This window comes from Macadamia integrifolia, chromosome 2 (assembly GCF_013358625.1).
Source record: "Macadamia integrifolia cultivar HAES 741 chromosome 2, SCU_Mint_v3, whole genome shotgun sequence".
Classification (NCBI taxonomy): domain Eukaryota; kingdom Viridiplantae; phylum Streptophyta; class Magnoliopsida; order Proteales; family Proteaceae; genus Macadamia; species Macadamia integrifolia.
Window position 1 is genome coordinate 31552910 of NC_056558.1, and position 10609 is coordinate 31563518.

The following is a 10609-nucleotide window of genomic DNA, read 5'->3' on the forward strand; positions in this document are numbered from 1 at the left end:
TGTTAAGACCAATTTCGAACTACTATCCTGCATTCAAATAGCTCTAAAGATTTCTAAAGAATGTGTATAGGTGGAAATTTGAGAAAACCCAATAGCTTTTCAAAATAAAATTATTGATACCTTTCTCCTGTATTTGAAGTCCAGTTGGTTTTGAATTGCCTGGTTTTTGAATTGTCTGGATTAAATTCAATCTGCTTTGGCAAGTTTTAGGGGGAGAAAGAAGAGAGTATAGAGAGGAGGGGAGATCGTGCCTGGGAGAGAAACCTTGAAGATGCCATTAGTTTGCATATAAATTCTAGGGGAGTAAGAAGAGAGTATAGAGAGGAGGGGAGATCGTGCGTGGGAGAGAAACCTTAAAGATTTGCCAATTCGTGCTTTTATATAATAGTATGATATATAACACATGCAAGTTTCTGAGTTTTTGTTCTCTCTCTCTCTCTCTCTCTCTCTCTGCCAAGTGTTACTGGTGATTCTTGCATACCTCAGTCACTATTACGTGGGTGACGTAAAGGTAATTGTTTCTCCCAACCCATTAGATGGAATTTTGAGATTGAAATCCCTAAATTTACAAATGAAAAAATCCTTTAACTCTATTGAGATAAGAGAGACTAAATCTAATTCCCTTTGCACCCTAAAACACCAACTAAAACAATAGGCCTTCTTTGTATGCTTTCGCCCTCTCAACATTGCCACCCTCAGATCTAATAGATAGTATGCATATAGTTTCCCCATAAGCAGGCCAGTCCATTTAAGTACAAGATACTACCAAACATTGGAGGACATAGGCTAAGTAGTGTCTTTTGGGGTTTGTCATAGCCTATGGAGCAGTACGCTCACGACCAGGATAGACGCTTGACCCTACCTTCACACACCTCCCTTACTCTAGACTAAAATGATCAAGGCATGGGGGGGTGGGAGGCTATTAGATCTTGGAGTGTAAATGCAAATGAATTTTCTGAGGACCAAAAAGAAGAAAAAAAATTACTTCTGAGCACATGCTGGTGATACTCAAGGGATGCTCTCCTTATGCCCCTAATTTGGATATATATATATTTGTGAAGAATAGCTGAAAATGAAGATTGTTTAAATGAGGCTTTTCTTTGTCATTAAAGTAGATAGTTAGTGGAATTATGATTTATCCTTTCCCTTTCTCATTGCTAAGCTTCAAAATTCCTTCCAATTGAACTCCCTCCACTAAGTTGAACAGGGGAGTCAGGTAACACCAGAAAGGATTGCTTAAGTTCAGGCAAGTCGGAAATGCGACAGTGACTACTCCTTGGTTCTGGTCCAGTGGCCCATAGAATGAATGCAACTATAACAGCATTGATCTGAAATTTGGGAAACATTAGTATCAATTAACTGTGAGTTGAGCAAAATGAAGGCAACTATAACAGAATTGATCTGAAATTTGGAAAACAACTATACCAACGAATTGTGTGCTAAGCAAGTTCAATACATGATTATAAGAAGCCGAACTCGAAAAATCTTTAGTTTTACCTGTGCAGCTAAGATCACAATCAAGAGCACGCGAGAAACAGTAAAGTTCAATCTCAGAAAGTTGCCAAATATCTCATCTTGTACATCAATGTATTTGGAGATTTTCTATCACAAGAAGGGGGCAGACAGATTCATAAATTGGCATAAATAAACCAAACTCTACTAGTAGTATAAAAGAGTTTTTGGGGATTCAGAAGCATACTTCATTCCAGTCAATCTTGTAGAAAATAGAAATAAATGCCACCGTTTGAAGGCAAAGAAGGGAGCAAACAGATGCTACGTACTTAACACTGGTTGAGGAAAACTTAGTTGCACAATAAGGAGCAGTATCTAGAGAATGATAGAGAAGCTTATAAAGGATACAGTTAAAAGAGTGCAAGAACTGATACGGCAAGCAACCATGTGGCCAGAGAGCATGCTCAAGCACACAACAATTCCCTCACCCAGACTTGTGTAGATGAACCTGTAAAGCAACAGTTTATAAGATCAAGTACTTGGAAATCGAACAAAAGTAGAACAAAGCTTACAATAACCAGAGAAGAAACAGAGATGTCTCAATACCCATTAGTCAATTTTGGGCAGAATAAAAAAATCTTTAATTTTTTGTTTATTGTTCAGTCAAGATAGACAATTGAACCATGATCTGGGAGGACTTCTCAAGGCCATATTTTGAATATATGTATATCCAATCAATTTCCTCAAATGGATCAGATCATCATTTTAAAGTATCTCAAACCAGGAACTCCATCAATGGTTGCAATTACAGACTAATCTTACTCTTGCTACTTTAAAAGGAAAGGAAAAGAATAGAGAAGATACCCAAAAAGCAAAAAAGCAAGAAAGAGAAAGATAAGAGCAGATTGAGAGAAACAGGGTACCATGGTTTAGGAATAGTGGATCTAGAACACTTTTCTCTAATTCCTTCATCCCACCTCTTCAACAGCCAAAGAGAGTAAACAATAATCACAACCCCAAATAAGATGACTACTAGGTTGACCATCTTCATTGAGCAATGCAAGCAACACCTGCTACATTTCACCATTGTTTCCAACCTGCTATAGTCCTTTTTGCTCCCTCATCACATTCAAATAACAGAATGAGTCAGTACTCCCAAGAGCTTTCAACTTACCAAGAAAACAACCTCCAGTATTTGATTAATGAAAGCGAAATCATCATCCCAATAATGAAGAAGGGTGTCTCACATTGCTGTATTTACTTCTTATAAGCATTGAGAGAGAGAGAGAGAGAGGACCTTTGAAAGTTAGTTTGAAGTCACAACTAACAGTAAGGAGAATCGGAGAATCGGAGAATGGAAAGCAGAAGAGCCAGACCAAACAAAGGCTGCGATTTTGTCTTTTACAAAGTGGAACCTTGAGGTTACAGAAGGTAAAGTTCGCGACAGCCAATGATGGGTAGTGGAGAGGGATCTGTAACGAACGAACCAAATGGTCCGACCACTGTTTCGCAATCGGATGAACGAAATCAGGAAATCCAGAAAGGGAAAGTAGGATTGGTGATAAATGATCGATCCGACCGATTAAGCTGCCATCATTCCTTCCAAGTTCCAACCTGCAACAAAAACGATCTGTAAAAAAGTAATTAGTTAGGGCATAACTGGGTTGGGGGTGCAATCATGTGGGTGAGAGAAAGGAACCTTCTGCGTTTTGTGGGTTGAAACCTCTCTGGGCCGACAAGAGAGTGAGAGCTCCTGAGTTTTGGAGCTCAAATCCCTTATCTCTGATGTCAATTCATGTGTCCTAAAACGAATGGTGTGGAGAGGAAGTCATCGTCAAGAGAAGGAAATGTCGAAAGCTATGTCTGTTGTGATCTGATGTCAGTCATGTGGGAATTATTTAACATTGATTCTATAATAGGAATTTGATGTAGATTTATATGGTCTAATATGGTCTTGGTTTTGTCTTTCATGTAATATGTATTATCTCTCCTACCAAAAAAATATCATATCTTCTTTCTTCTTAATGGTTTTATTTTTTTTTGTTTATAAAAAAAAAATTACAGCCCCACCTCTACCGTCAATCTAAATATACCTTAAATACACATTAGCTGGGTTATTTCTATCATTCATCTTCTGCTTTTTTACCCAAATCAAAAAACCAACCCTTATTCTAAAAAGGAAAAATTACTTGATTACCCACTTATGAATTTTCCTTTACAAAATTGCCCACCAAAAGTTTTTATTAACAAAAATACCTAAAATTAGGTTTTTCTTTATAAAATTACCCACTTAAAGTTTAAGTTAACAAAAAAATCCAAAATTGAGTTAGGGTTTACAAAACTACCTACTCAAAGTTTTAGTAATATAAAAAGGAGAAAATTACATGATTACTCACTTTTGGGTTTCACTTTACAAAATTACCCACAAAAAGTTTTGGTTTACAAAAATACCCAAAAATGGGGTTTGGGTTTACAAAACTACCCAACATAGTGAGTCTTCATCTTCCACATATCATCATTTTTTTTTTTTTATTACTGAAACTTTGAGTGGGTAATTTTGTAAATCCAAACTCAATTTTGGGTATTTTCGTTAACTTAAACTTTAAGTGGGTAATTTTGTAAAGAAAAACCTAATTTTAGGTATTTTTGTTAACAGAAACTTTTAGTGGGTAATTTTGTAAAGGAAAATCCATAAGTGGGTAATCAAGTAATTTTTCCTAAAAAAATACACATTATATGTGGAAGATGAAGAATCACTATTTTGGATGGTTTTGTAAATCCAAACCTAATTTTGGGTATTTTTACAAACTGAAACTTTTGGTGAGTAGTTTTGTAAATTCAAACTTTGAGTATTTTTGTTAACCAAAATTTTTTGTGAGTAATTTTGTTAAGAAAATCTAAAAGTAAATAATCATGTAATTTTCCCCAATTTGTCTCAGAGGGAGAAGTTCCAGCTCGACGGTTATTGGAGCAATCGACGCTATTAGGTCTTCGAGAAGTGCACATCAACTTATGAAAGTCTAATCGAGCTCTCTGATCGATTTATAAAGTATCCGTTGAGAATCTTAAAAGAGGGAAGAAGCGCCATTTCACCCAAAAAATCGAACTCTCTACAACGCAGGTCTGGAATCAGAGTGTTAAAGTCTCAAGTCACTGACGATATTGGCCGGGGTTTGTGGTGGCGATTCACGCCCAGTGGGCAAGCTTGAGAGCACGAAACGACCTGTATCGCCATTTGTCTGCTACATCGCCCTTGAATACGGTAGTGGTGGGCAGCTCTCTGAGAAGTGCGATGTGTACAGCTTTGGGGTTCTATTGTTAGTTCTCATCGCTGGCGACGTCCTCTCCAGGTAACTGGTTTACCCATGTCTGAATTCGAATGAGCAAACCTCATTTCATGGGCTCATCATCTTGCCTACAGTGAGAAATTGCTGGACCTTGTTGATCCATCAATTCAGTCTCAAGACCCAGAACAAGCCCTTCTCTGCATCATGATCGCACTCATTTGCTTGCAATGCTTGTCCTTTGCATCAGTCCTTCATGAAAGAAGTCGTGGCCATGCTTTTCGGTGAGTCTGAGCCGCCTTCCCACTTATCATTTGAATTCTGCCCCTTCCCATCCTCTAAATTTCCTTTCAAGTCCAGCAAGAAGGCCCGTCTGATTCCTCTTGGAAACTCCCCTTCTGTTAGCGAACCAGTCTAAAAGCGAACCAAGTCTATCAGGGGTGAAGCGATTCGACTATCAGTATAAGCTTGATAAAGCTCGACGAACTAGGGATCGAAACAGTAGGCTGCAAGAGAAGAACTCCTATACCAGTCCGGCCTCTCAGCGAATTTGACGAAAGAAGGCTCGCTCCTCTCAAGCGTAACCAAGATCAAAATCAAATTCTCTCACCGGAAACCTGGCCAAGTCCTCTCTTTTTCTTTCTGCCAAACTTCTCTTTTAGACTAGCTAGGTCGTAGGAGTTATTTGATGTCCCTCGCTGGACATTGATCGAAATCCCTCCTTATAACCATTAGGGTATTCTCTTTGAACACCACCATGGCGTGGAGGAGAAGATCGAGGTATTGGGCATGTGGAGGCCAACCAATGGCATTGATGATATTGGAGTTGAGAAGGGATGAAATGATGGGATTAGGCTCCGACCAAAACACCACCGGCAAGCTTGATAACAGGCTTCAAGCTCCCAAAGGGGTGCATTTCTTGCCTTGGAGGGCACCAACAATGATTAGGATGAGTTGGCTAGGATAAATAACACTTTGGGCCCGTTTGAGATAACGTTTATGCTGTTTCTGTTTCAAGAAACTACAAAAACATAAATGTCCATTTCTAAAATCAAAAATGGAATTGAAGGTGTTTCATAAGTCATGTTTCTAAAAGTTGATAGTAACCAACAAAAGAATGGCCACGAGTTGTTTTCAGAACTTGTTTTGTCTGGGTCTTTTCTTGAACCATAAATAGGTGGAAATTTCAATTTCTATTTCTGAAAACAAGTGAAACAAAACAGTTTTATCAAACATTTTTTGTTCTGTTTCTGCCGTTTCTAGACACAGAAACGGTAGAAACGCGTTTCTTAAAACGTTATCAAATGGGCCATTTGTTTCCCAACTCGAAAACCTCAAAAATTTATCCTATGGTGAAGGTGAAGGGTTAAGGTAAAATGGGATTGACTATATGTGTTTTAGACAAAAGAGTAAAAAATTCAATTCAAATCCTCACTTAACAGAGGTGTCTCTCCAATAGTGGCATTTTCTAGGGGTGACGTTGTAAATTTCCCAAAAAAAATATGATCTTGAGTTCCTTCACTTTATAAGATGGCTTGTAGGAGCGAGTTCTCTTAAGGTTTGTACCAATGGTGTTAGACCAGTTGATCTTGGTCTCAACACGAAAGAGATGATTTGATGTCAAAATTAAATCCCTTAGAAAGAGCTATGCACCACTATATAGAGACCTGGAACATAGTGGGGTCGCTTAGAAAGTGTTAATTACTTGATTTGGAGTGGGCTCTCATGGATGTAGGTTTGGAAGCATATATGATGGTTTGGTATAATCCCCTATTAGTTATATGGGCTGATTTCGTATCGAGCCAGCTTTGTGGGGTGAATTCTCATGAGATTCGTGTTAATGTCTTGTGTTAATGCCCCTCTTTTGCATGGATGTGGCTTTCATAATGGTTGATGATTGCTTAGAGCATAGAGAATGGACCCTTTTGGTTTGGTTTGGACTTTGGACATGGAACTGCCTATAGCTAAAACTGCTCGGTTCAAGATTTCCCGTGTTCTGACAACTTATAGAGATCTTAACCTTTTAGAGGTATCAAGATTTCCAGACATGCTCTTGAGGTTTCTCATTGTTCTTTAGTGATTATACCTTCATATTTAGAAAGCAACTCGATCTGGAAGATATCTCCACTATTAAATGCATTTTGGACTCTACTTTGACCCCTCACGATCGACTATTCACCTTGAAAAAAGTGGGTTGGCCTTCAACTCTAATGTGATTGCAGAGGTCAAATTGGTTGTAAGCAGAACTTTAGGTATTAAGGAAATGAGACACGATTCTTCTTATCCCAGGACTTACCTCTTCCATCATAGAGCCAGATATCTCTTTCAACCATGTGGTTAAAAAATGTAGAGAAAAAACTCAGCCAATGAAATGCCAACTAACTTTCTTGTGCTGGAAGGACGGTTTTAATCCAATCTACTCTTTCCTCAATACCTTCTTATTTAATATTTTGCTTTGCATTTCCTAAAGTTGTCTGCAGAAAACTTGACTCCACCTAGTTGCACCTATGGTATGGTGACAACGACAACTCAAGAAAACTCCATCTCATCTCATCCGGTGGCACAAGGTTTACTCACCCAATTCACTTGGAGGCCTTGGGATTTGAGGCTCAGAGACTCAAAACATAACTTTACTATTGAAGCTTTCCTAGCGCTTTATCAGTAATGCGCAATCCTTATGGACCTAGTTCTTGAAAGCTAAATACTTCCATAATAGATTTGTGTTTGATCCCAAAAATTTCAATAAAATAGGATAACTTTGCTGGAATAGCATCCTAAATATTCTACCAATTCAAAAAAAAAAAAAATTAAAATTAAAATTAAAAATTAAAAATTAAAAAAAATAAAAAAAAAATTTTGAAAATTGAAAATTGGAAATGGAATTGATACAAATTTCTAGATTGATCCTTGGATCAAATCCATTCCCATTCTTTCTCTTACGACTACTTTTAGGGTCAACTACTTACCTGTTGATGTCCGATCTCTTGTACTCCGTCGTAGTTTAATTCAGGGAGTACTGGTGTAGGCCCCGCAGATAACGGCGGTCCCACTTAGGGTTTTTTGGTTTTTTGCTATATATTTGTAGCGAGTTACTTTCTCTGTAAGAGATTCTGAGAGGTGTAAGGAGGAGTGTTGTAACCCTATTCTCTATTGATAGTGAAGCAGAATCTCATCTCATCGAGGACGTAGGCAATCTTGCCGAACCTCGTAAACCTGTGTGCATTGTTTGTTCTTATTTTTCCATTACTTTTTACAGCACTTTTAGGGTTGCGTTTCTACGTCACCCCCATATTTACTCCATGTTAGTGATTTTATAATGTGGGATTCTTGGAATGTAAGTCTTTTAAATTCAGTTATTCCTATATTTTAATTAATAAAATAATCCAAATTCCTATTACTAATGATCGTGACAGATGGGGTGACATCTTTCAAAAAAAGGGTCTCTTACAACTATAATTGCTTCCAAATTTCTCAATCCTCGTATCGTTATGAACTCTAATAGATTCTCAAACAAGTATACATACTTACCTCCATGCTCACATTGGTGGTGTTTTTTTCGAAAATTCATAATCCGTCCAAAATTTAAGCTTTTCTTCATGGAGAATAGCACATAGAGGGATTCCCACAAAAGACATTTTAAGAAAGTGGGTGGGCACTGACCCCCTCTGTGGCTTGTGCCACACCCAATATGAAAATACTTGGCATGTGTTCATCTCTTGCAAATTCACAATGAGGATATAGGCGGTATGCCCATTGGGCCTCAAAACTGAATCTCTAACTAGTTCCTCTTTTAATTTTTTAATTATGTACTTGTTTAATTCAGACCTTATCCCTTATAATAATCTGAATTTCTGTTCCAATGTTTTTATTATTATGTGTTATCATATATGAAACATACGAACTAAGTCACCTTTAGGCATCATAAACCCAACCCTAACTCAATTCCACGGTAGGTAGAATTTTGGGTCTGTAATAGGACCCATACTCTTATCTACTCAACAACATGTGACTTCACCTACACCTATATCCACCCCCTTACCAACAATCCCTTTTTCTATAAAAGGTCCTAATTTGTACAGGGTCAATGACAATATAAATAATATATACAAATGAGTGATTTCTATTATAAAAGAATGAAGATGCGTCTTACTTTCTGCCAACTACATGGTGACAGAAAAAACCATTGAAGTAACAACTAGAGGCCTACTCTATGGGATGAAGCAGGCCAAGGAAGAAGGGTGGGAGGTGGACGAAATATGGAGTGATGCTGAGGAGTTGGGACCCCTTTTGAAAAGCGATGGTACCAAATTGTGGCCATGGTGCATTTTTGGACATAGCCGACTTTTGTTGAAACCTAGTTTTTGTCTTAAGTCTAACAACAGATTAGTACTTTAAAAAAAAAAACATAGCCTATACTGCTATAAACAAAAAATCTAAGATCATAGATCCTAATCTCACCGTTTTGAACTTTTATTCCTAATTAATGATATTTTCTCATCATTTAAAAAAAATATATTTATGTTCTCTTCCTCCGTTAATGCTTGCCTTTTTTATTCTTTATTTATTAATCAATAGTCACTTGTCTTTGTGTTATGTTTGTCTCGAATTCTTGACATGTTTTGAAGATTTACCTACTCCGAAAAAATATGATAATAACCCCAATGGGATTTTTTTTTTTTTTTTTAGGTCTATGATGGTAGCGGATGGCTTGGGCCTATCTTATGGGGGGTGCGGCATGGTACAACCAGACCGGTCGTGACCCAATGGATCAAACCGACTTGAAGGAGTGTATATTGTGCTATCATCTTATTAAGCAAGTATTGTAAGATATGGGGTTTTCGTTTTAGGGTTTGTAGGCGACAGTTTCTAGCCGTGAGTTTGAGTGTTCTTGAGAAATGTCCATTGTAATTTTTCTTCCAACATAGTAAATCATCTTCTTCTTTGCCTGAAGATGTAGCACATCACATTGGTGTGTGAACCTTTTTAAATCTTTGTGTCTTGTGTGAAATCTGTTTGTTTTTCTTCATTTTTCTTTGGTGTTTGTTCTAACATTTTGTAATTTGAATTTGTTTTATTCTTTAACGATTTATTGGATATTCACGATGGCTTTTTTTCTAGATATCTGAAAGAAGGTGTGAGTCGTGTGATAGTTGAAAGAGAGGGAAGGCAGATCCATAACTCTGATAGATGTTATGAGGTTAATGTAATATGATCCCATGACACCTCGGCATAATGGTTAGGTGGCTTCATTGCAAACTAGTGGTTGCGGTTCGATCTAAGAAATAGTCTATCCATGAAGTTTATTTGCGAAGCGGATGTAGGGCTGCGTACATCATAACCCTCCCTAAATACCACAGTGACGAAGCCTCGTGTACTGGGAAATATGTGCATCTTTTAGTATTCTTTTTCACATGGGTACAACACTTGTATTTGTTTGTGGGTCATATTGGAATATAAAAGTCTTCTACTCGGATCTTTAAGTAAGTTCTTTGACATCTATCACTCTGTTTCTCAATATTGAATAAAATCAGTTCACAATTTTTATTTATATATTTATTTGTTGGAAGAATAAAAAGATTTACAGCAGCACACAGATTTATGAAGGAACCTCATTTTAGGGAGTGACTCCAGTTGAAATTCACTAACAGTTGCATGCGTACATTATCACCCCATAATGGTAAGAGCCTCATGTATTTGGTATGTCCTTTTTTTTACTCTATCTAAAGTTCACAAAGAGATTCTATCCATTGCAGTTTAACAAATCATATATCATTCAATAATGAAAAGCAAAAATAGAAAAATAGATAAGTATAGCCGCTACTAACTAATTTAGGGACAAGTTGTTTTGAATTCTTTGTTGAAATCAACCAACC

The 10609-nt window shown here is 37.2% G+C and overlaps 1 protein-coding gene across 2 annotated transcripts; it reads right to left on the reverse strand.

Moving 5' to 3' along the window:
- Positions 1–1079: 1079 nt before the first annotated feature.
- Positions 1080–3298, reverse strand: LOC122068509 (tetraspanin-19-like). 2 transcript variants are annotated; one of them, XM_042632386.1, is made up of 6 exons: positions 3152–3298; positions 2376–3082; positions 1861–1960; positions 1700–1780; positions 1498–1602; positions 1080–1328 (listed from the first exon to the last, which is right to left on the reverse strand). In XM_042632386.1, the coding sequence occupies exons 2-6, from the start codon at positions 2537–2539 to the stop codon at positions 1158–1160; spliced, it is 621 nt and encodes a 206-aa protein (XP_042488320.1). In that variant the 5' UTR covers positions 2540–3082; positions 3152–3298; the 3' UTR covers positions 1080–1157. The 2 variants fall into 2 exon arrangements, with proteins under 2 accessions (XP_042488320.1, XP_042488325.1); XM_042632391.1 differs by having other exon boundaries at positions 2376–3066; positions 3152–3297.
- Between the last annotated feature and the right edge of the window lie 7311 nt (positions 3299–10609).